This window comes from Martes martes (assembly GCF_963455335.1).
Source record: "Martes martes genome assembly, chromosome: 2".
Classification (NCBI taxonomy): domain Eukaryota; kingdom Metazoa; phylum Chordata; class Mammalia; order Carnivora; family Mustelidae; genus Martes; species Martes martes.
This window is the reverse complement of record NC_137889.1, coordinates 177,318,466-177,345,358: the sequence shown is the minus strand read 5'-3', so window position 1 is coordinate 177,345,358 and position 26,893 is coordinate 177,318,466. Positions and strand designations below refer to the sequence as shown.

Genomic DNA, 26,893 nt, shown 5'->3' with positions numbered 1-26,893 from the left:
AAATTTATATAACAAATACTTTTGTAGGAAGTGGTGCTGGAATCTGAATGTAGGATGGGGGAAAATCAAATTGTTCATAACATTGTATCAGAGGATAGAAGGAAAAAGGATAAAATGTAAGTGCAAATGAAAGAGGAATGAAGCGACTCGAATCTTACATAGGAATTTATGTGAGAGATCTGATCAGATCTGAGAAATTAAAGGTATGCTCTACACTAACAAATAGTAAATCCAATTCTGATTTCAAGTCTGGTCTGTAGTTGCTCTTTTTGAAAGGTCGATTTTTCTTGCATTAGTATTGAATGTTATTACATATATATCTTTTCAGTATTCTGACTTTAAAAATTTTGATTATAAAAAAATTCTGGTATTTCTAAAATTTTTTAGTAGCAATGGTTTAAAATAAAAATATTTTTTTGTTTGAAAAATGCGTAGACGTAATTAGGATTCAGGGACAGATCTGGAACAGATCGAAGTAAAATAATGTTGTGAATCACAAAGAATGCTGAGTTTGGGAACTTGAATTAAATGAAAATGAGCATTTCCTGACCACATCTAGAGGCAGTATCTAAAACAATTTTAAAAGACCACCAGAAAATTCTGTCATCATTTTAATTTCATAGTTAACTTCTTAAAGTCCTTTCATTTCTCTCTTGCATCTAGTGAATCTTTTCTGTTCTGTTCCTTCTACTACCGGTTTTTGCACTCATTTTGAGGTCTAAATCCTATGCTGTAATCTACTTTCTTAGGATTTTCTCCTAAGGTAAAAATCAAGGTTTCCTGAAATTGGCCTACACAAGTATAAATATTTAGTAAAGGTAATAGCTATCCTGCCTTTTCTTCTTATCTTGCAACTGTGAGATTTTAATAAAATGAGCTCAAGTGATGGAAGGGAAAAGTCCTGAGATCAAAAGAAAAAATAAGTAAAAAGAAGCATGCTCTGTGGATAAAAGGATGGCTTACGAAACCTTCTCTGCCTCCCCGGCTCTGAGTTCAGTGCTGCTGCTTCTCTCCTTACCATCTCCCACTTCCGACCTCCTCACACCACACCTAGCAGGTTTGATGATTTTTACCATTTATGAACACTTCTATTTATTTGTTGCTTTTCCCTTCAAGACCATGATGGCTACATACTGTGTTCCTTGTCTTTTATCTAAGTGAATTACATAGTGTAACAGGCACTCAAATATGTCTCATTTTGAAGGAAGAAAGAAGGGAGAAAGGGAAGAAAATTCACTTATCCATTTCTTCATGTCTTTCTACATGTAGCTGTCTTCAGAAGTTCCAGATTTAAGCTAGAGTGATATGTCTTTTGATTTAAATAAGGGCGGTTCAACATCAAAATTTGTATATTTATATGTGTGCACACACGCACATACTTATAACACGTTAAAATATTTATATCAATATATAATACACACATTTATAGAGGACATGTATGTGTGTATACACATGATAAGATATATATATGATATATATGATAGGATGAAAAGTGTGTATGTGTGTGTGTCACATATATATCTATATAAAGTTTTCATGCTGAAGTTTCAATGACATTATGTTTTGCATAAAACCAATACTGACTACCTAACTAGACAACAGGTTTCTTTATTATTTCTGTATTACTATATCTCTCTAAATATGTAACTTAAGGCTGGTGTCTGACAGATGTGTAATAAATGTATATGGTTCGATTATACTGACACTACTGAAGATACCAAACACTCTTAAGCTAAATGAAAAAAATCCTTGTATTTTTGAATGATGTTTTATTATTCGAGTAGTTAAGAGGATGAGATGTAAGCCAGAGAAAAATGTTTCAGCTATTGAATTTAGGTGAGGGATAAATTGAATATAATTATTTATAGCTCATAGGATGATCATAAAAATAAAATTTAAATATATATATACGTATACACACGCACACACACACACACATATATATATATAAAATTCTGGACTAGGATAATTTTATAAAATTATCCTAGACCAGGCATACAGTAAATGCTTAATAGGCAGTAAGTTCCTTTTATTATCACACAATGGGAATTCAACAGATAGGACAGGTCTTAAAGGTTGCTACGTACGTTCTAAAAGTTCCTAATTACAGGTTTAGTGTAGAGTAATCATAACATTTTCCAGTGCACATGCCATCAGGAAACAGCATCCAGTGATGGGTGATAAAGTTAATTACTTTAGGAGATTTCTTTTTTCCTTCTACACTACTTTAAGCCAAATTTATTTTTAAGAAGAAAAGTGATACTATCATCAAATTAGAATATCAATAAGCTCTATGTTATAAGTACAGTTTCTTTTGAGGCTGATCCAGGAGATTCAGGGAAAGATAGCAATGGTTTGTAATATTGCCAGCAAGGCTCCCCATGCATTTAACTCTGGAATGTTGTAGATGAAAACTGTTGGATTTTTGAATGTGAGAACTGCATTCTTCTTGAAAAAAAAAATAGCAAATGAGCTAATGTTTTTAGCATCTAAATCTAAAACTTTGCCTTAAAATTTTTCCATATATGATTAATGTAATTCAGCAATTTTACCACCATCATAATATTCCTACATGCCTTATCCTTGATCATAATCTACTGTCCATTTAGAGTTGAACAAGAAGATCGAGAAGAATTTCCTACTTAGGCCATATTTCTAAGGAAAATGTAAACTACGTAATAGCAAACAGTGAATGATAAATGATTGTTTTCAGGACATTGCTTTATATCATTCTATGATTATCTGTGATGCTCCATGCTACTCATATAAAACAAAATGCTGGGAGCTTTTGAGGGGTGAATAGAGTGGAGGTAACATAGGACCATCTGATAACTTCCCATGCATTACAAGTACAAGGTGATTTGATTATTTCATTCAAAGGAGTAAAAACTTCTGGAACCAACAGAAAGACTAATTAAATACCCCAGAAATGGCAAGGACAGCTTCATAGAGGATGTGTTATCTGAGCTTATTTTTTAAGAACAAGGTTTAATTGAGAAGACAGTTTATATACAGGAAAGAGCAAGTGTGGAAAAAGAACAAAGAAATGAAGGAAAATGACATGGATGAGGTAGACATTGTAGAATAATACTGAATCAGGATGGAAATGTGGACGAAGACAGATCATGAAGGGTCTTATGTGCCATGCTCTAATCTTCAAACTTGATCTTTAGGTACAGGAGAGTCCCTGAAAAAGGTCTGATCAGATGATCAGAGAAGAAACATCACACAATATCTACTTATAAGGGAGTACTTTAACAGAATCATGGAAAGTAGATAGGAGTTGGCAAGTTGGGAGGCAGGAGGACTGAAAGAGGCCATTCCAAAGGCTACTGCTAGTGAGGCTGGGAAGGAAAGGCAAATTCAAGAAATATGTGGGAAATGTAATTGACAGAGCCTGGTGAGCAATTAAAATGTAGAATATGAGTAAGAAGGTCAGACTGAGCCTAAGAGTTTGACAACTGACATGGTACCTTTTACCAAGACTAGAAATAGAGAGGCGGAATTTTGCATATTTGAAAGCCGCGTTCAATATGAGCTTTTGGAATTGGATTGTATTTTCCAGTAGTTATACTTGTATTACATTTAAATGTTTCCCTTCTACAAAATAGTAAACAACAGAAAAGTCATTTTTCAGGGTGAACATTATTTTACTGTCGATAGCAGTATTCTGTGGAGATGGTAAGAGATCACAAAATAAAGTCAATTGGCATGCTTTAACTTACATACCTTTTTATAATAAAGAAAATGAATACAGTAAGATTTTTCAATCCCTTGATAATAGCAATACGTATGAATTATATTTCTTAGTGCATTAAGAATTCTCAATTCATACTGACATAAAATAATTCATTATCTTAAAAAGATAAAAGTTTATCTTTATGATATGTTGGGTATGAGAATCCTTTCTTATTCATAGCATTTGGGGAGCAAAATGGAAATTTATATGAGCATAGTTTTCATTTTTAAATTCTCACAAGTTAGTTGTTAATCTGGCATCTATCGGTACTTGGAGAACAACTAATAAGCTCCAGGTTACTAACTCAGGAATACTAGGTTTGTAATAGCCTGTGCCCAGACTGAAATATGGACTCTTAGTATGCTAGCATATCCCATGTGCTCTAGATATCATCTTTCACAATTTGAAAAGTTGGAAGCACTAGAATCTCACCACAAGACAATCTAACTTGAAGTAGTAGAAGTGATATGTTTGAGCACATCTTCTGCCTTTCGCTTGTCAGAATCCCAGACTGAACATGTAGCTACTGCTTAATGAAACATTACCTTGAGGAACATAAATTGCTTCTGGTACCACATACGACTTCCCTTTGGAAACATTCTCTCCCTTGCCTGTCAGCCTGGAGATGTCTCTGGACTGTACTTAGTAAACCCTTAGTAGTTATTTGTTAATTGGGCCAAATGGCCCCACTAAACTGATGGGAATCAGGGTCTATTCAGTCTTCCTTGTCCCTTACCTAATTGATTTCCTTTACTAGTCCTTTTGGGAGAGAGGTGTGTCTTCAGTTTCCTCACCAGAGTAAGCTGAGTCATAGGATATTAAAGAAAGACATTTCAAAGAGAGAGGTACCACAGTGTTCTACCTGGTGATGGTTCTAAGGGCCAGAATAGGCCAAAACCCTTTTGGAGATAAATACATCTTGCAGCGATTTTAGTTCAGATTCATTTGCAACTCAGAATCAATGACTGTCATGATGGGATGTATTTAGTTAATTCTTTAAGGAGTTTTTGTATCCTGTTCACAAGCATATAGTCATCTTGACACTTGTCAGAATTCTTTTTTTTTTTTTTCTCTTGTTCAGGATTCTTAAATGAGCTATGCTCTTTAATAAATCCATTTTCATTAGTAGAGAACAATCAAAGTAAAACAAAACTACAAGAACAAACAATATATAAAGAAGCAACAACTTAAAAACACTAGAAACCTTACCCTGAGAGGAATTTTCGTATATTTAATATATGTTGATATTTCACATTTCTGAATCATCACAAAGAATCGAAGACCAAAATGTAGAGCTTTAATGAACTATGATTGTACTGAAACACAGTACATACTGATTTTATTACTGTTCTTAATTCTTCCTACTTTTGTAGGCACTTTGTTGACCCTGTACTATTTACCATTCCTTTTCATCAAACACATATTGAGTGTCTACTGGGAGGAAGGTGTTGCGCAGGGTGCAACAATTCCTTTGTGGTAGAATGGCAACAAATTACATTATCAAATTCAAAGTTTCCAGCTTTTAATAGGGGAACACTAAGTGCCATATACACAGAAGTCACTTAATAAGTATTTTTTGGCTTGAACAAAATTGAATAATGACAAATGGCACATGTAGGTGTTATGGGAATCATCCCAGGAAACAAAATGTCTTTGTTGTTGCTGAGAGAGTTAAAGCAAAACATGGCAATGACTAACTTGTTCTAAGATATGTGTGACATTCTATTTATGATACATGATAAGCAAAATTATTAGTATCCTGATCTTGAAGGGATATCCTCCACAGTTTGATTTTACTCTTAGTATTGTAAGTTCATGTCCTTATTAATATCATTGTTAATATCCAGATTACAGGAGTGAAGACAATGTAGCTGATTGCTTAGATAGTTAGCTCCAGTGAATATAGTTAGTATCTTTACTGAGTCTTTAATTATTATCATTTATTATCATTTTTCTTCTCTTCTTCTTCTTTTTTTTTTTTAAGATTTTATTTTTATTTATTTGACAGACGGAAATCGCAAGTAGGCAGAGAGGCAGGCAGAGAGAGAGGAGGAAGCAGGCTCCCTGCTGAGCAGAGAGCCCGATGCGGGGCTCGATCCCAGGACTCTGGGATCATGACCTGAGCCGAAGGCAGCGGCTTTAACCCACTGAGCCACCCAGGCACCCTTCATTTTTTTCTTCTTAGAATAGCTGAATAATGTTTGCATTTAGCTCTGGTTTCTCTCAGAAGCAGACTGTAACCTTGGCATTAACTTCAGAAGTCCTATCAGAAGCCACTAGAGAGGAAATGGCTAAGTGACACAGGAAGGGAGGGGAGTCAAAACAGGGTACAGGTATTAGTTACTGAGTGGGTTACTGCTGAAGACTACGGGGGGTTTGGTCTCCTCTCCCACTGACGTCCTCTAGGAAATGGTGTGGGACATGCCTTAGAGTTGTCTCCACTAAGGAGGAGAGAAAGCTGCGTTCTATTTCCAACAACTCCCATCAGTCATTGCTTGTTCTCAGGAGTATGAGCTTCTCTGCACTTCCAGTCTGCCCTGCACAGCTAGGGAAAGCCCCCAGGCAGAGAATCAAAGATGAGGGCTGCAGAACATCATGCCAGGTAGAGCAATTGTGATTGTCCAGGGAATATAGACAAAGAACTGGCAGCAGATGTGACATTGGTCTTCGGTGGAGATAGACTATTTTAAATGTGGTTAATATAATCATTTAAATACCAAACTTTTTACTTGAGATCATTTTCTAGTATACTAAGAATGATGGGCAGATATTTTGCACATAACTTGTGTTAAGACAAGTTATGTCCTTAACTTTCCTGTCACCAGACCTAAAAACCTGCTTCAATTTATTTCCACATTCTTTTTACTCACTCCTGATATAATCAAGGATATTCCCTCCTCCTCCTCCTCCTCCTCCTGTCAGTCCCTTAATGCATGCACTGCCTACCCAGGAATGTTCCTCTATCACCGATTTTTTTTTTTTCTCTCTACTCCAGTCCCTCCATCTGTGTTGCCATATGCTCAGACATCTTCCACCTTAAACAAGCAAAGTAGTGTCTCTTCTCCCTCACCTTCCTCTGTTGTTAGTGTTCTCTTCCTCTTCACACTCAAACTCCTCAGGAGTTGTTTCCAGTCACTCTAGCCTTTTCCTCTTCTCCGTCTTCTCTCACTCCGTGCTGGCCTCTGGGCACATTCTTTCCTCCACTAATGGCTCCGAGGTCTCCAAATGCAGTGACTATGCAGACCTCAGATTACTTGATCTCTCCGCAGCAGTGACTGTCCACCACTCTCTTCTTCATAAAGGTTTAAATTGACTTTGTAACACTCTTTTTTAAAAAAGAAAAACAAAACTATTTCTTTATTTAAGAGAGAGTGAGTGAGCATGAGCAGGAGAGGCAGAGGGAGAGGGAGAATCTCAAGTAGACTCCGCACTGACTGCTGAGCTTGGAGCCCCGCGTGGGGTTTGATCTCACCACTCTGAGTTTATGACCCTGAGACCATGACCTGCGTAGAAATCAAGAGTTGGATGATTCACCAAATAAGCCACCCAGGCTCCCTGCCTTTGTAACACTCTCACCTCTCATCTTCGGGCCACCATATTCTCCTCTACTTTTGATTCCACTGTTTTTCTGGATTCTCCTTCCTGGCTAACTTCCTGGTTCATTTTCTTTTATAAAATGTTTTTTTGTTTGGTTGGTTTTGATTTTTTTTTGTGTGCCTCTTAATCGCCTTTTTCTATTTTGCCCATCCCTCTACCCACCTTCCCTCTGGCAACCACCAGTTTGTTCTCTGTTTTGAAAGTCTGTTAGGTCTTGTTTGTTCATTTTGCTTTTTAGATTCCACATAAATGAAATCATATGGTATTTGCCTTTTTCTTTTTGACCTATTTCACTTAACGTAATACCTTCTAAGTCCATCCATGTTGTTGCAAATGGCCAGCTCTTTCTTTTTTATGGCTAATATTCTATTACGTGTATGTGTGTTTATGTATACACAAATATTTATTATACGTGTTGGTGGTATAGTGGTGAGCATAGCTGCCTTCCAAATATATATTATATACACCATTACACACACACAAACACACACACACACATGCACACACTCTATATATATATACCACATTTTCTTATCCATTCATCTGTTGATGGGCACTTTGGTTGTTTCCGTATCTTGGCTATTGTAAATAATGCTGCTGTGGTCTTACAAAAATACTGCAGGGTAATACATTTGTATTGCTTTAGTATGACATCAAATTAAATAACCTGGAAGAAATGGACAACTTTCTCGAAAGATTCAAATTACCAAAACTAACGCAAAAAGAAACAGAAACTCTGAATAGACTTATATAAGGATAGAGATAGAATTAATAATAACAATATAAAACTTCCATCAAAACAAATCACAGGTTTGTATGGCTTCACTGATGAATCTTACTGAACACTTCTAGGAGAATTAATACTAATGCTTCATAAATTCTTCTTAAAAGAAGAAGAGAATTCTCAGCTCATTCTATTAGTCCGGTATTACTCTGATACTAAAATGAAACAAAGACCTTGTAAGAAAATAAAACTGTAAAAAAAAAAAAGAAAAGAAAAGAAAACTGTAGACTAATATGCTTTGTGAACACAGACATACATATGCTCAAAATAATACTAGCAAATTAAGTACAGCAACATATAAAAAAGTAGGCACCAAAACCAAGTGAGCCTTATCCCAGGAATGCAAAGTTGTTTTAATACATGAAAATAAATTGGTGTAATATACCATAATAATAGAAAAAAGGGCAAATAATTCATGATCATATTCATATTTCATAAAACATATTTGGCAATATTCAAAACCTACTTATTGACCAGTTTTAAAAAAAAACTCTCTATAAATTAGGAATAGAAGGGATTCCATTTATATGAAATGTCCAGAATAAACAAATCCATGGAAACAGAAACTGTACTGCTAGTTGTCAGGGCATGGAGGGAGGGAAGATAAGTAATCTATGCAGGGTTTCTTTCTGATGATAAAAATATTCAAAGTTTAGATAGTAGTGACGTTGTACAACCCTATCCTAAAAACCACTGAACTGTATACTTTAAAAAGGTGTATTTTATATTATGTGAATTATATCTCAAGAAAGCTATTATAAAAAAGAGACTATATGTGTGAATAGGTAGAAGCAGTGTTACTACAGAGAGATGATGGTAGCTTTAACAGTATTAATGGATGGACACCTGGGTGGCTCAGTTGTTAAGCACCTGCCTTCAGCTCAGGTCATGATCTCAGTGTCCTGAGATCAAGCTTCTCCTTGGGCTCCCTGCTTGCTGGGAAGCTTGTTTCTCCATCTCCTGCTCCCCTTGCTTGTGTTCCCTCTCTCCTTGTCTCCCTCTGTCAAATGAATAAATAAAATCTTTAAAACAAAACAAAACAAAAAGCAACAGTAGTAATGGAGAAGAGGTGAGAAGTTGTTGGATTATAGATATCTTGGAGAGCCAACCAGACTTAATGTTGAAAACAGAGAAGTTGTAGATGAAACTAAGGTTTGTGGCCCAGAGCACTGGAACAATAGTTTGATACAATAGGGATTCAATAGTGTGATTGATTTAGGAGAGAAAAATCAGTTTTGTTTGGGATATGATGAGTTTAAGAATCTATCAGTCACTTAGAAATGTCAACTGGCCAGTTAGATATAGGAGCCTAGACTTTAGAAGAAAGCTCTGACTCAAAAAAGAATTTCAGGAATCCTCTACTGCATGAAATAAATCAATCTAGAAGTATGAATAAAGAGAACAGAAAACTGAATGTTGGGACATTCCAATATTAACAGGAGGCTGGTATAGGAGTCAGGCAACCAGTAAGGCTGGAATAAAATCAAGAGATTGTGGTGTTCCAGAGACCAAGTGAATGAAGAGTTTCTAGGAGAGGGAGCCTCTTCTTACATATTCTCATAGCATATTAACATAGCATAGCATATACATATTACATAATACATAGTAATTGTGTATTTATTTGATTTTGCATAGTATCTCTCTTCTAATGCTATAGCATTATGATAGTAGAGGCTATATCTACCTTCAATGACTGAACTAAGAATAATAATTCATTTATTCATTAATTTGGCAAAAAATCTATCAATTATGTAAGGGGTGGTTCTGTGCTGTGGCTTTACTTTTCTGAGCAAACAAAAGTCCCTGTCTTCATGGAACTTAATTCTAGTGGGAATATGTAAACAGTACTATCTAACAGAAGTCTCTGTGATGATAGAAATGTTCATCCTGGCTATTCAATGTGGTAGTAGTAGTTAGATGAGTATAACTAAGGAACCAAATATTTTATTTTAACTAATTGAAATTATATTTAAATAGCCACATGTGGCTTGTGTCTACCCTATTAGTAGAAATAGGCATTAAACAGTAAACATAATAAGTCAATGAACATATAGAGCCAGGGAGAAATGTGAAACAGTTGCAATTTAAAATAGGATAACTAATGAAACGTTGAATACTGCATCAGGGACTAATTACGTACTATACAGTGACTAATTGAACATAATAAAAAAAAAGCTAAAGAAAATAAAATAAGATTTGACAAAAATTTAGGGGGCACTTGGGTAGCTCAGTTGGTTAAGTTGGTTAAGCTTCCAACTCTTGGTTTTGGCTCAGTTGATTAAGTTGGTTAAGCTTCAAACTCTTGGTTTTGGCTCAGATAGTGATCTCAGGGTTGTGAGTTGAGCCTGGAGTCAGCCTCTGCTCTCTGTGTGGAGTCTGCTTGAGATGCCCTCTCTCTCTCTCCCCCTTTGTTCCCCTCCCATCTCCCCATTTGTACATGTACTCTCTCTCTCTCTAAAAATAAATATAATCTTAAAAAAAAAAAGGTGGTAGGATGGACCTCATCAAGGTGTATGATTTCCAATCCTTTTTCATGTTTTATGTTTAGTTTTATACCCTGGCAATTCAACTGCAACTGCTCATTTCCAGGCTTTACACATCATTTATACCAGTCAAGCAAAAGGGCTAATTTCAGTATCTTTTAACATACTACTTAAAAAAAAACAAAACAAAACAGACTTTATTCTCTTGATTTCTGCACTTTCCTTTTCTCAGTATCACTTTTTTTTTTCCTTTTGCTTTAACCATTGCAACATCTTCCAAACTGGACACATCATCTTCCGTCTCCTCTGATTCAGTTTTCCCACTGTTAAAATGTAACATAATAGTTCTAGTATAGTATGCTTGCAGGTAAGATTCTCCTGAATTCCTTCAGTGAATGCCCTGCTGCCGCAGAAAGAGAGATAATATTCTCAACATTGTGGTACACTGGGTCTCTTTTGATACATTCTCTCTTTCTTTACAAACTTCCTACCCCATATTACCCCAACCTGCCTACAGATATTAACTGCATTCATGAACCAGACTAGACCATTTACAAAGGATTTTTGAAAGGGAGTTTGGTATATATACACAATGGAATATTACTTACCCATCAAAAAGAATGAGATCTTGCCATTTGCAGTGATGTGGATATAACTAGAATGTATTACACTAAAAGATAAAAGTCAATCAAAGAAAGACCCAAGTGATTTCACTTATTGTGAAATTTAAGAAACAAAGTAGAGGAACGTATGGGAAGGGGGGAAAGGGAGAAAGGGGAACAAATCCACAGGAGACTCCCAATGATAGAGAACAAACTGAGGGTTGATGGAGGGAGGTGAGTGGGGGATGGGCTAGATGGATGGTGAGTATTAAAGAGGACACTTGTGATTGAGCACTGGGTATTATATGTAAGTGATGAATCACTGAATTCTACTCCTGAAACTAATATTGCTCTGTATGTTAACTAAAATTTAAATAACAATTTAATTTGATTGTATGCAGCATTACCTAATGAATAACAGGTTTTTTTTCAATGAATTTAAGCCTTCTTTTTTTTTTTTTTTTTTTTTTAAGATTTTATTTATTTGCCAGAGAGAGAGAGAGAGAGAGTACACACAAGCCGACAGAGAGGCCGGCAGAGGCAGCGAGAGAAGCAGGCTCCCTGCTGAGCAAGGAGCCTGATGCGGGACTTGATCCCAGAACCCTGGGATCATGACCTGAGCCGAAGGCAGCGGCTTAACCAACTGAGCCACCCAGGTGTCCCTAAGCCTTCTTTAAAAAATATATATATATATTTTATTTATTTATTTGACACAGAGAGAGAGATCACAAGTAGGCAGAGAGGCAGGCAGAGAGAGAGGGGGAAGCAGGCTCCCCGCCGAGCAGAGAGCCCAACGTGGGACTTGATCCCAGGACCCTAAGACCATGACCTGAGCTGAAGGCAGAGGCTTAACCCTCTGAGCTACCCAGGTGCCCCTAATCCCTTCTTGAAATTATTTACATGTTCATTTTGGATATCCTTCAGGGCCATTTATTATTTTTTTCTATGAAGTATTTCAAACATTCCAAAGAGTACAGAGAATAGTATGATTTATTTGGTGACCAGTTTCATCAAATCTTAGAATTTGCCAAAATTAAGATCAATTTTAAAAAAAGGAAAATAATAGAATACATTAGAAACCATTGGAAACCCCTTCTGTAACACTGCGAAGGTTATTCCCTTCCTCTCTCCCCAGTGATAACTGCCTTTCAGATCCTGAATTTGATGATTGTTCCTAAAGATCACACCTGTTGTTGTTTTTTCTGAAGCTTTTATTTTCATTATCATTTATTTGTCAGAGAGAGAGAGAGAATGCAAGCAGGGGAGTGGCAGGCAGAGGGAAAAGCCAGCTCTCCCCTGAGCAAGGATCTGGATGCAGCACTGGGTCCCAGGACCCTGGACACATGACCTGAGCTGAAGGCAGATGGCAGAAGGCAGAGGCCACTTAGGCATCCTAGAATCACACCTTTTTTTTTTTTTTTTTTTAAATTTATTTGACAGAGATTACAAGTAGGCAGAGAGGCAGGCAGAGAGAGAGAGGAGGAAGCAGGCTCCCTGCTGAGCAGAAAGCCCGATGTGGGGCTCGATCCCAGGACCCTGGGATCATGACCTGAGCCAAAGGCAGAGGCTTTAACCCACTGAGCCACCCAGGCGCCCCGGAATCACACCTTTTATGTTTACTACATGCAGCCCCTATTTCTCCTCGACAACTTATTATTAACCTCATGATGTTTTTGCCTTGGAAAAACCTATATAGAAGATTCTCTTCTGCATACTTTTTTTTTTTTTTTAAGATTTTATTTATTTGCCAGAGAGAGAGAGTACACACAAGTAGGCAGAGAGGCAGGCAGAGGCAGCGAGAGAAGCAGGCTCCCTGCCAAGCAAGGAACCCAATGCGGGACTCGATCCCAGGACTCTGGGATCATGACCCGAGCCGAAAGCAGCTGCTTAACCAACTGAGCCACCCAGGCGTCCCTCTTCTGCATATTTTGCTGTTGGCATTTCTAAAGCCAAGAATTTAGCTTACAAACAATTATTTTGAGGTAACTCATGATATACATTTATGTTAAAAGCGGCTTATTGTTTGTTCAAAAATTGAATTTTGGTTTCCACTGAAATAGTGTTTTCCATTAATATATTCTTTCCTTTTGCTTCATATAACCTACCCCAACCTTCAGCAAACAGCACCTTGATCAGTTAGTAGCTGTTAACACTGAGACAAGAACCTTCCAGCAAAAAGATTATAACTCACTGAAAGCTCAGATGATGATTAGCATTTCTTGGCAATAAAGTATTTTTAATTAAAAAAATAAATTTTCTTCACGGGGATCCAGTTCCCCAGGCTTTCAACCTCCCTGTATCAATGGATAGTTTGGGCTCTGTCTTCACTAATGACAGTACTCGTTCTGCTATTCATGGTATTTGTGATGTAGGTGAAATATCTTGGGAAAAGGTTTACATTCTACATGAACTATAATTAGAAATTATTTGTTACCTCAAATATAGGACACCTAATATGTGGCAGACATTGTGCTAAGCCCTGGTGATAGGACAGTGGACAGAGATAATATAATCCTTGTCTTTTCATGAATCTGAATCCTGGTTGGGGAGACAGACCAAACATGAACAAAACCAGATAGTGAGTAAAAAAAAAAAAAAAAAAAAAAAAAAAAATTAAGGCATGAAAATAATGGTAAATTCTAAAAAGTCCTATGAAAGGGAAGTGTCAGGGAGAGAATAAGGGAAGCAGACTTACATTATACAGGGGCAGAGCAAACCTCTGCTCCGAGGAGAGGACGTTTAAGAGAAACTTAAAGACAGGTAGACAATCAACTAAGAAGGGAAGTGAAAACGGCAGTAGCCAAGGTGGAGGTCCCGAGTCAGGACACTGCAAGGTGAGTCCACTCCATGCGATCAGGATTTGAGAAGGTAACTCACAGTTCTTAAAGTGGAGAGTACTCACTCCTCAGTGAGTGAGGCTGCCGCCGGATTATTAGTACATTTCTTGACTCTGTGACAGACACCTGTCCCATGGATCCCAATGTTACAATAGGTATTAATTAGCAACACAGTTTAACCCTGTTCTAAACCCATATGGGAAAACAACAATTAACCAGAAGATACTAAGGCCTTTGACAGATTAGTGTCACAAGTTCCCCAAGTCACAGAAATGCTTAAAATCTTCTTTCTTCTCTCCTGCCCTCCCCTTTCTTTCTTCTCCATTCTCTTCTCTTTCGGAAAGCCACTTCATAATCAGAGGTAGCCTTTTGAATAGAGAACCTTAGGAAACTGTGTTAGATGTACCGAATATCCGTAGTCCTCACCCTAAAATATTTGACTAAGTCACGTTGATTGTGGACACCTCTGTTGCTATAACCAAGAATCACTTTCTCAGTCTCCTAGCTGTTGGGTATTCGTGGTCAGTGTTTGTCTTGCTGATTTTCCTTTTTTTGAATTTGCATAGCTGGAGAATATTCCTTGCAATGCCTCCATTCTTTCACTGTGCTTATGAAGTTGAGAAACAATGAAATCCTTTATTTAAGGTAATTTTGCATATCTGAGTTCTGTGTCTTTAGGTGTCGCTCTTAGTGCTTAGAGCTTTGAGGGTAATCTTATTTTTTCTCTTTGGATTCTGAGCTGCCATTTCCTTGCAGCCACAAGGTACTGATAACAACCTTCCACAACCTTTACTTGCCATTTGGCATATAATGGATATCCTTCATATCCTCAGCATGAATATATGCCCATATTTTGTCATCTCTCTTCTCTAGTTCTGCTACTTCAGACTAAGGAGAATAATTTCATTTGCCTCTATTTTAGGTGAAGACTACCTCAGCATTTCCATTTTTCTTCTCTGGAACATTTTAAATCAATATCTTTAATAACTAAAGTTTTATTCAATTGTTTATTGAGTAAGTGTGACAGTATTGATTTGGTATGAATAAGAGGAAAAAGCAAACAAACCTGAGTCCCATTTTCATAATTTCTTTCTAATAGCGTATATAATTCACGTCTAGGACCAGCTACATGATTTGTGGGACCTAGTCCAAGATGCAAATGCAGGGCCCTTTATTCAAAAGATAATTAAGAATTTTAAAAGAGAAAAACAGGACACTAAAGCAAGCTTGGGGCTTTTCCAAGCACAGGGCTGTATGAGACTGCACAAGCTACATGCCCACAAAGCTGATTTTCTGGGCAGGTCTTGGGGGCAGCTGGCAGCTGAGGGTAAACTTTATAAACATATTTATTTCCCAGATGAGTTTTATGATAAAATTTCATGAAAATAGTTTTTAAAATAAAATAGAATAGAAAATAATAAAGCTGAATAAATATATTTATTTGGAACACTGTATTTTTTGGGTGCAGAGTATTAGGTTGAATACAGTGAATAGAAATACTTAGTTAATGAGAAAACACTTTTAGCTTTGGTTTTCCCTTAGGGCTTAGGAGCCAGATTGCTTGGGTTCTAAAACCTGGCTCTATTCACTCTACCAAGTGTGGGTGATTAGGCACACTTCCTTATCTTTCTGTATATAGATAAGTGTACATGTAGTTATTGAGATAATAACAGAGAACTTACCTCATAGGATTGTCATGCAGATTATTATATTTCAAGACTTGGAAGCCTAAGCATTCAAAGTCTGCTCTGTTATTTCAAAATCCTTTTTGCTTTTTATTTGGGTCATATTGGATACAATATACCCAGACTTAGTTTACTCTCTCTTTTATGGTTCTGAATTAGTGGCCAGTACAATATGAAAAATATTTTGTGATATTTCTTCTGTGGAATTACAAATTTGATAATAAATGAGACACTCAGTTCATGATGATAGAGATTAATGATGTATTTTTTTTTCTATAAGTACATTGGAAGAATTATTCTTTTCAAGTCCTTTTGAGCCTTTCCTCCATCACTATTTGGCTTACTTAAAAGATCTAAATCACGGGGTTAAAAGAGCAATTCAGGGGTGGCTAGGTGGCTCAGTCATTAAGCATCTGCCTTTGGTTCAGGTCATGATCCCAGAGTCCTGGGATTGAGTCCCACATGGGGCTCCCTGCTCAGTGGGGAGCCTGCTTCTCCCTCTCCTGCTTCACCTGCTTGTGCTCCCTCTCTCACTGTCTCTGTTAACTGGATAGCTCTTTTTTTTTTTTTTAAAGATTTTACTTATTTATTTGATAGAGAGATAAACAAACAAATAAATAAAATCTTTAAAAAAAAGAGCAATCCAGTTAATTGTGTTACAGTTAGTAAGTTACATAACATTTGAATCTAATTCAAGTAAATCTTAACATCTCATACATTTGTAAATACCTTTAAAGACAAGTTTGTTCGGAAATAATCCATTGTGATTAATGTCTGTTAATTGCTTTTATTTTTATGTCATTGAATAATGAAGCTTTTTATATTAATCTGAATTATATTTATTTCTAACAAATAACAATTCATTTCTGTGCTTTATTGAGAAGATATACTAATTTACAATCTACAAACTAAACCTCTACCATCATGAAGTACCATCTGAAATATTTAGTTTAAAAACCAGATTTAGCACTATATCAAATAGCGACCATACTAACCACACTTTATTTTTAGTACTGGTAGTAAATTTATTGTAAACTAGTTCAGTTAACCCAGATTCTGAGAAACTATTATTTCTCAGAAATATGTTTGAAACAGAATGCTCTAAATCAGGTATAGTTTCCAAGTAAAAATGCCATAATGCTTCTGGGAATTTAGCATTTAGGATTGTGAGAATCTATGAAATAGTTAGGCATTATAGAAATTTTTGTTGTTTGTGAAAGTTGAAAAGAAAGTGAAAGCCAATATTCTTAAATATCACAGAGCTTTCTAATCATTCCGTGTACTTGACCCCTTCTCTTTCAGTGGCTTTCATTATATATTATCTATATTTAATCTCTTTTTCTCGTATCAGACAGTATTACTGAAGTCTTCACTAACATCTACGTGACCAGTTTTGGCCCTGTCTCAGATACAGATATGGTGAGTTTTTCATTAAATAGTATTTTTACTTCATATTATGTTCCCATTATATGGGGGGAGGTTAGAATAAGCAAATATTTTTAGTGTTATAGAATTATGTGTCTGTCTCATGCCTAATCGATCCAAATACTTGGAGACTTAAGGATACTTGTTTCTGTCAGTGGTACACTATTCTTCCTTGAGTGTTTATATTAACCCTTCAAATTTATATTCTTTCAGAGTTTGCCTACGTAGCTACAGTGTGGTAAACAATTAGTGAAATACAAATAATTATATCACTGAGAACCATTTTCTAGGATTGAAGGACCTGCTTGGACTTTGATAAGTAAAATCTGTATAGTTTCATAGACAACCACTCCTTGCACAATGTGCTCATGGTCAGTGCTATAAATGCAAAACGTCCATTGGAGGTGGGGTCCTTCTCACACGACCTAAACACATACAATACATACATGCTACATACATAGTAGGCATATATAAATCAACCTAAAGAAAACAGAATCTTGACATTCTTGGATGTCAAGAGTGTCAATGAGATAGGTAAAGAGAAGGAAATTGGTCTGTTGGGTTAGAAACTGGGAGGCTAGAAACATCATAGATAATTATTAATTAAGCATCAAAATTTTAGTATTCGGTTTTCCTTTCCTATTGTTAATGAGATAGCTCTCAGAAATAGAAATTTTTGTTGAAAGACTCTTCATCCACCTTCCTTATGGCCCAGAAAGTGAGAGTTCAAGGGAGTGCCCTTATCCTTTCTTTGCCTGGTCATCCTCCATGATGTCACCTTTCCCCAACTTCTTCCCTTTCTCTGACAACCCAAGGCGAAGGACACTAAGTTCGGTGGCTTTTCACTGGGATAAACACACAAAAACTAAGTTTCCCTTGAATGCAGACATCAGTAAACATAGCCAATATATTAGGACCTCTTTACCTTTCCTTCAGGAAGCAGATATGCCATTTCTGTCATTGAAAACATTTGCTTTGTCTTCTACCAGAGACTCTTCTCCAACTTCATGGTCCTTTTCTTACATTGACTTGGATGGCTCAAACTGTAAGGTGGCACAGGGGTAATGACCCCCAACTTTGGTGACTTGGTTGATGCTAAACACTAGCAGGTCTTTGAAGTTCTTTCAAATTCTAATATGAAGATTTAAGTGGTTCCCCCCACCCCCTTAACTCTAAGCCTTAACCACAATTCCACAGCAACAGAAAAAAATCCTTTCAACATAATCCTTCCTCCTCTTTTGCGGTATCTTCTTTTGTGATCTAAAATATTAATCTGCCTCTTTCCGTAGGTCAGTTTTAAGTGTACAGGAACTTGAAAGATGATGGAGACATATTTAGTAAGAATATGTATTCCAAACAGTATTGATTGACTGAAAAGACAATGTATTTGCTCTGTTTGTCTCAGTAGAAGCTCCCAAATATTAGAAAGACACAGTGAGAATGATCACTTAACCTTTATGTGGAGTCAAGGAGAGTTAGAATTTCATCTGACACTGAAAAACTAGCAAGATTGTATATATATGATTCTTTTATGGTTCCCTTTGGTGTATTGTTACCAGCCAAAACAGAAAGGTAAATAATATAGGACCCAAAATATCATAATTTCTAATGTTGTCTATCTTGTGTTGTGAATATTATTCATTCACAACATTGAATGTTGTGAATCTATATTGTGTTGTGAAGTTGCTCACAGTTACCTTTAATGTTTTTGGGTTTTATTTTTAATTTTTTTTTACAAAGGGATTTATTCTACCTAAAAACTTAAAAATAGAAAAATATATACTTGTCTTAGATATATGAAATGTTTGTTTTCTGGAGATTTTGGACAAACTCATTCATATATTTTTGGCAACATGTGGAAGGTGACTTTTTTTGGTGGTGACAATGGATTAAACTAATCCTCTTTGTTCTGATCTTATGTTCAATTACTAATACATATTTAGAAAGCAGATGGCTTCAACTCAAAATGGATTAAAGACTTGAACAGAACGACTGAAACCATAAAACTACTAGAAGAAAACATGGGAGAGAAGCCATTTGACATCAGTCTTAGTAATGGTTTTTTTGGATCTCAGGTCAAAAGTAAAAATAAAGAAGCGGGTCTACATCAAACCGAAAAGCTTTTTCACAGCAAAAGAAACCATCAACAAAATGGAAAGGCAACCTACACAATGTGGGAAAATATTTGCCGATCATATGTCTGATAAGGTGTTAATAACCAAAATAAATAAAAAACTGACACCACTCAGTAGCAAAAAAAAAAAAAAAAATCCCCTAACAATCCAATTTAAAAAAAGGAAGACAAACCAAACATTTTTTTTTTTTTTTAAGATTTTATTTATTTATTTGACAGACAGAGATCACAAGTAGGCAGAGAGGCAGGCAGAGAGAGAGGGGGAAGCAGGCTCCCTCTTGATCAGAGATCCCAATGCGGGGCTCAATCCCAGGACCCTGAGACCATGACCTGAGCTGAAGGCAGAAGCTTAACCCACTGAGCCACCTCTGCGCCCCCAAACAGACATTTTTACAAAGAAGATATGCAGGTAGCCAGCAGACACGTGTCAGGCATCAAGTACTACTAATCATCAGGAAAATGTCAATCTTTAACACCATGAGCTTTCACCTCATACCTGTCAAGTATGGTTGTCATTAAAAAGACAAGAGATTAGTGTTGTTTATGATGTGGAGAACAAGGAACACTTGTGCGCTGTTGGTGAAAATATACATTGGTGCAGCCACTATGGAAAATGGTAAGGTTTCTCAGAATTTAAAAAGGGAATTTAAAGATTTTATTTATTTATTTATTTGACAGAGAGAGCAAGAGAACACAAGCAGGGGGAGTGGAAGAGGGAGAGGGAGAAGCAGGCTCCCCACCGAGCAGGGAGCCTATGAGGGACTCAATCCCAGGACCCTGGGATCATGACCTGAACCAAAAGCAGACACTTAACTGACTGAGCCACCCAGGTGCCCCCAAAAGGGAGCTATTACGTGTTTCGTTAATTCCATTTCTGGGTATATATTCAAAGGAGATGAATACAGGATTTCAAAGAGATTTCTGTACTCCCATGTTCATTGCAGCATTATTCATAAGAGCCAAGATATGGAAACATTATATATATTATACAGATATAGTTCATATATAATTCATATATTATATATATGAATATTTTTGGTCATGGGAAAAACCTAAAATCTGCATTTGTGGCAACACAATGGACCTTGAGGGTATTATGCTATGTGAAAGCAGCCAAACAGAGGAAGACAAATACTGCATGATATCACCTACACGAGAAATACAATTTTTCTAAGTCATATTCAGAAACAGAGAGTAGATAAGTAGTTGCCAGGGGTTGGGGGTCGGGTAGTAGGGAGAGGTTGGTAAAAGTGTACAAATTTTCAGCTATAAGATGAATAAGGTCTGAGGATCTAATGTAAAACATGGTGACTATAGTTAATAACACTGTATTGTATAATTGAAATTTTCTAAGAGGGTAGAGCTTAAATGTTTTCACACACAAACAGATAAGTATGTTAGTGAATGCGTTAATTAACTGGATGGGGGAATGCTTTCACAATGTATATGTATATCACTACTGTGTACACTTTAAATAGCTTATAATTTTATTTGTCAGTTATACCTTAGTAAAGCTGAAGTTTAGAAAAAAAAAAAAAGAAAAAAGAAAAGAAACCGTGATCCTTTAGTAAGTGCTTCCATGTAGGAATTCTTTGCAGACATTTGTTGGGAAATGTATCTGTTTTTGCAAATTGTAAATTATGGGAAAAAATCAACTAAGAAAGAAATGGGAAAGGCATTATAATTCTGCAGCAGGAACGAAAGCCTAGCAGTCAACATAAGGAATCCACTGATGTCAAGTTGAAAGGCAGCACAGGGGCTGCTGACATGTGAAGTTGAAGACTCAGAGGTTAAGGACAGTCTGCCCCAGAGCTAGGACAGGACCATGTGTGAGTGAAACAGGCATTATCAGGCAATCAGGCTTCTAAAGGTTATGGGTCTGTGGTTCTGTTTGCTGCTGTCATTCTTAAAAACAGGGTACTTATTAACAAGCTGATGCACAGAAAAATAAAAGTAAAAAGCTGGTAGCTGTTGTTAGGTATGCGGCCATTAGCAACAGAATAAACTTAAACTCTTTGGTCTGAATTGAATGAAAAATTGTGCCCTCTTCAGTGAACTAGCTCGAGAAACTTAAAAAATTTTAGCAAGCTCCAAATTTGCTTCCTATCTGGGAGGACCCTGCTACACATTGTTTTAAACATTAAAATGCGCTCACAGTCCAAATGATCTGGGTTAAATTGAATTCAAGTAGAGTTGTAGTTGGAAACATTTAAATAAAAAACTACTTTGATTTTTTAGTTTTTCTTTTCTATTTTGTAGTGTGTGTGTGTGTGAGAGAGAGAGAGAGAGAGAGAGAGTAATGTGCATGTGCACTTTGTATGTAGAGATATTCCCTAGATGAAGTACATACTTAACATCTTGGTGGGCTCTTGAAACACTGAAAAGGCCCCAGACCTTATTCCTAATGATTAATTTTCCTTGCATTACCTTGCCTAACACGGTCCTATAGAATTCTTTTGGTCATGTCAGATTTTCTACATTATTTCCATCTTTATTCACCTTGTTTACTCAGTCCTGCCAGTAGCTGGCTTGGAGGAAGTTTTACGAATTGCAAAACCATCAAGGGGGCACGTACTTTGTCATCAGAGTCCAGTCAGAGGAAAGGATCTATAAATGTAGTTTGAACAGGGAAAATCTAATAAAATGAATTATTAACTAGAACAAGGTACTTTAATAATAAAACAGGATAAAAGAAGGCTCTAAGTAATGCAGAACTAGTATATGCAGAAGGCAGCATCTACATTTGGGGTGAAGCATCACGAACAAGCAAGGAAAACACACACACACACACACACACACACACACACACACACACAGAGCTGTCTTCCAAAAAAGGGGAAAGGAGTCTGCATTGGGAGCTCAGAAACAATACACTAATAATTGGTATACATAATAACGTGTGATATGGGAAGGATTTTGAATGAGAGACAAGAGATAGTTTCATCACTCAACAGGTATTGTTTGTTATTTGTCCAAATCTAAGAAGAAAGATGAAACTGGGGGAAATTAAAGTTGACTAACCTCTATACACATGTAACACACACATGTGCGTGTGTGCACACAAGCACTCATATTGTAAACCTATTAGGCAAGATGGAACTCAACTTAAAAACATATATACATTTTATAAAGAGAAATGATTTGGTCTTCATCATCACCAATTATAATGATTTTCAATCTTGATATTACTTTTGCTGGAAAGCAAGATAAACAAATGAGGAAAAATTTGAATTTATGTTAGTATGGATGGCCAAGAAGTGAAACTTATCTGTGACACTCTAAAGAAAATTAAATGTATTATATGTGGAGGGAAAACACATTATTATTAACCATATGTGCAAGTGGCCATGAAGATATCTAACTCATGCCTTATAGAAGCAGTTTGGTAATGAGAAAAAATTAAAGAATATATTTAATTTCACTTTTAATAGCTTAGCTAATGCACTAATTTCTATGCAGTGTGCATAGACCTAAACCCGTACATCCTGTTCAGGTCAGTGATGTAGATTTGTTGTGACATTAGCCTGAGAGGAAAATGCAGCATAGCAAAAAGAATTAAGAACCAAGGGAACACACACACAAACACACACACACACATTCTGTTATCTCAGAATCATTAACTAGTGTAATTGTCCAAAGAAAGTTGCAGATCTAAATTATAATTAAAGATTCTAATTACAGTGTCTGCAATTAAGTTTAAAAATCTTTTATTTCAACATCTAAAAAATTCATGAGTAAGAAGGTAATTAAAGTTGGGAATGTACTAGTAGCTGACAGTTGACAAAGTTTGCAGTAGGCATGTGCATTTTAGCAATTTATAACTCATTCCTCTGTTATTTTTGCTTTTTCTTTTCTCCTTAGTTTCTATATAGGTCTTTTCCCGTATTAGTAAACATTTTCACTGTGTGTGCATGTTCTTTAGGCATAAGTGGTATAGCTACCAATTACTGCGCTAAAACCTAAACTAAAAACCCCAGTCCAAATGGTAATCTCTTGCAGTGCAAAGTGTTAGGGTTAGAAATTAAGCAGTGCAAATTTTGAAATCACCTCCAGATTTCTGAACCTAAGATTCCCATTAGGCTATTAAGAAGCAGGCTGTCAGATTAAGTTATGACTTTGGTTTATTGATCATTTAAATCCCCTTGATTAATCCTTTTCTGTCCCTTTGAAAACAGAGTGCATTATCTCTTAGACTCACCAGAAGCTGTTGAGGTATTCTGTATTTTGGTGGTTAACATCCTAGGGAGACTTAAGAGAGTTATTAGATCTCGACATTTGGTCAAAAATTGACACTGGACTTAGGTGTTAACCCTTATCAGAAGTTGTCATTTGTAAATGTAGCTAGATCAGGAAACCTGTTATAAACATGGCAAATACTGTTTACCACAAGTAAAGTAGTCATTTTACCCACTTCAAAATTGGCCTGTTGAAGTTGATGACTGGAAAGCTACTAACATTTTGGAAGGATAGAAATTAGACTTTGAGAGCATTCATTCAGCTAGTCAATATTTTCCAGTATCCTCTTAAGAGTTTTTAATATTGTCCCTTAAAATGTGATTCATGGACACTTGGATTGGATTGTTTCCTGGGTTCCTTCTACAATCTGTGCAACCGTAATTGCTAGTCGTGGGGTATGCCAGTCTACGTTTTAACAGGTTAAGGTATTTGACTTTATGACTTTATGCTAAAGGCAGCAAAAAGCCATTTTAAGGTAGGGGGGTTGGAGTAATTAATATAGAGAACCTGTGTTGGAGTCAGATTTTTTGCAATCCAATAATTTGTATTAGAAGATAGGGAAAGGAAAAAATAGTTTGAAAGCTCTTTTATTGCACGCAAGAATGACTATGGACTGGGCCAAATTAGTGGTACCAAAGCTGGAAAAACTGAAAAAATTTAGATCTCCACATGGTCGTATTAGTCAGATTTGATGATCTGTTGGATGCAGGGGTTGAGGGAAGCACAGGATGAAGTCTTAGGAGATGGGGTGGGTGGTACCATTCACGGGGATATGATACACAGAAGGGAAAGTTTACTTTGCTATTGTTTTGGTGTTTGGAGGATGAGTACTTATGTTTTGGATACACTGAGTTTGGGTCTTTGTGAGAGATTTAATTGGAGATGTCTAGGTAGGTGCCGACATATATGCAGATCTTGGGAGAAAAGCTGCAGTGCAAATGGTATGGGGAGCCATTGGATGGTAGTTGAAACCATGGGCATGTATAACATTGTGCAAGAAAGAGATTTCGAGTGAAATGGTCATTGTACTTTCACAGAAACTCTGGAATACAAGAGAATAAAACAGGTTATAGAGGGGACTATGAAGCGACTGTAGGTGTCTTCAACATAAAGGAGGATTTCCTTCTCTGAAACAGACTATGTTTTGATCCTTAACAACAAAAGTTAGAAATCACTGCCTTTTATTCCTTATCAGATGCAATGATGAACCATAGTCAGATGTTTGTGTCATTTACATTTTTCTGTCAGGGTAGGATTCTGTAGGGGCGCCTGGGTGGCTCAGTGGGTTAAGCCTCTGCCTTCAGCTCAGGTCATGATCTCAGGGTGCTGGGATTGAGCCCCGCATCACATCCAGCTCTCTGCTGAGCAGAGAGCCTGCTTCCCCTTACCCCTCTGCCTGCCCCTCTGCCTCCTTGTGATCTCTCTCTCTGTCAAATAAATAAATAAAATCTTGGGGGAAAAAAAAAAAGGTAGGATTCTGTATACTGATGGTGGTATTATTCATGTGGTAATGGGGACGACTCATGGATTTTGCCCAGAGTAAAATGGGCAAAACCTAGGGAGTGGGGTAATAGTTTCAGAAAAGAGGGCAAATAAAAGCAGTTTGACTAGATTCACTCCATGCTACCTTCCTGCAAGAGGGTGGGGGTGGGGTTCAGGTGATAGTTCTCTTGACTTCCTACAGAGAAGGGCACTCCTTAACATTCCCCCATTCATTTTTTTTTTTAATTTTTTTTTTAAGATTTGATTTATTTATTTGACAGAGAAAGATCACAAGCAGGCAGAGAGGCAGGCAGAGAGAGAGGAGGAAGCAGGCTCCCTGCTGAGCAGAGAGCCCGATGCGGGACTCGATCCCAGGACCCTGAGATCATGACCTGAGCCAAAGGTAGAGGCTTTAACCCACTGAGCCACCCAGGCGCCCCCCTCCATTCATTTATATAAACTAAATAATAAATAGTTATAATTTCTGAACATGAGTGATTTTAAAATTAAAATTGCAGAGGTCACATGTTCTTTCTCCAAGTTTCAAGGGTGGAATCTCTCTTCTTGGGGGAGTCACACAGAACTTGTTTGCCCTAGTCAAGAATAATAGATGTTGTCTATTGATGCTACTCCCATAAATTTTCTTAGGGGTTACCATTCATTACATGGTAGATTGTTGGCAGACACAGGAAGTATCAGATCCCATGGTGAGGATTTTCCCAATGGTTTCCTACCACACCAGGAGAATATAATTTAATACCAATGCAAGAGAGCACTGCAAAAGTAGGGACAGAGCAAGGATGTCATGTTATGGAAAAACCAAGAAAAGGATTCAAATGTGTCATTAGATTAGGAACACGGAGGTATTTGCTGATCATGGTAAAAGCAACCAGATTGCAGTGGGTTGAGCATGTGGGAGGTGAGGAAATGGAGAAATCGTGGAAGCAACATTTTTAAGCAACATGGTTGAGGAGAGGAGGCGAGACAGAGGGCAGTAGCTGTAAGGCATTATAACTATCAGTGAGGTTTTTCTTTTTAAAGATTGCATTGAACTCACTGTTTTCTGAACATGCCATTATCTTTAACAACTCTGTGGAGATGTTTTTCACTTTTCTTGTGATGCTTCCCTCCTTTGCCAACTGGAGATCTTTCATTTATTCAAGGCCAAGTTCAAGTTTCATCTTCTCCAATGTCTTTGTTGGCTACTCCAAGTAGGGTTAGTCCTTGTCCTTGTGTTCTACCACATGGTGTACTCACGTTTTTATGCCTTCGCATACTGGATTATAAAAATCTTCACGTTTTTCTTCTTTACTGCTGTCTGAGCTACTACAAGGCGTGAGTTGTGTTTGCTCATTTCAACAAGATTTACTAAGTACGTGCTCTGTGTCTGTCGCCGTGTGGGAGCTGAAATCCCTAAGTATAACCAGTGCTTGTCCTCAAGTTGTTCACAGTGATGTGGGGAAACAGCTAAGAAAAGTTATCAACTTTGAAACAGTGGGATCATGCTTTTATTGAAGTATTTATGGATGACTATGTAGCAGAGGGTATGTGGGTATAGGATATCTATATCTGAGAAGGTTTCTAGGAAAAGAAGATAACTACAGAGGACAAATGAGGGGAGTGTTTTAGCACAAACTGGAAAGCTGGTTGAATTTAGTAAAATGCAAAAATTCAGTGTGACTTGAGCCCAGAATGCTTTAAAGGATCTTGGTGGGGGGTGGGGTGAGGATCTCATGCAGAGATGAGGCTAGAAAGAAACACAGAGCCAGATCACAAAGGCCTTATGGCCAATTGCCCAGAAAAGAAAGCTGCAAAACCATCTCCAAATGAAACTTTAAAACACAGTAGGTCTCTTTTACCAGAGGACTGATTAATGGCATAGCTGTTTT

At 36.9% G+C, this 26,893-nt stretch overlaps 1 protein-coding gene across 2 annotated transcripts in view; it reads left to right on the top strand.

Annotated features, from left to right (window-relative positions):
- The window catches only part of GABRA2 (gamma-aminobutyric acid type A receptor subunit alpha2), a gene marked incomplete at both ends in the record, with an annotated part of 121,428 nt that overhangs the window by 33,453 nt on the left and 61,082 nt on the right, over nucleotides 1-26,893 (top strand). For both annotated transcript variants that reach the window (XM_080797311.1, XM_080797310.1), the window contains one exon: nucleotides 17,079-17,146. In XM_080797311.1, the coding sequence (XP_080653437.1) occupies nucleotides 17,079-17,146 (68 nt within the window). The remainder of the gene's footprint in view (nucleotides 1-17,078; nucleotides 17,147-26,893) is intronic.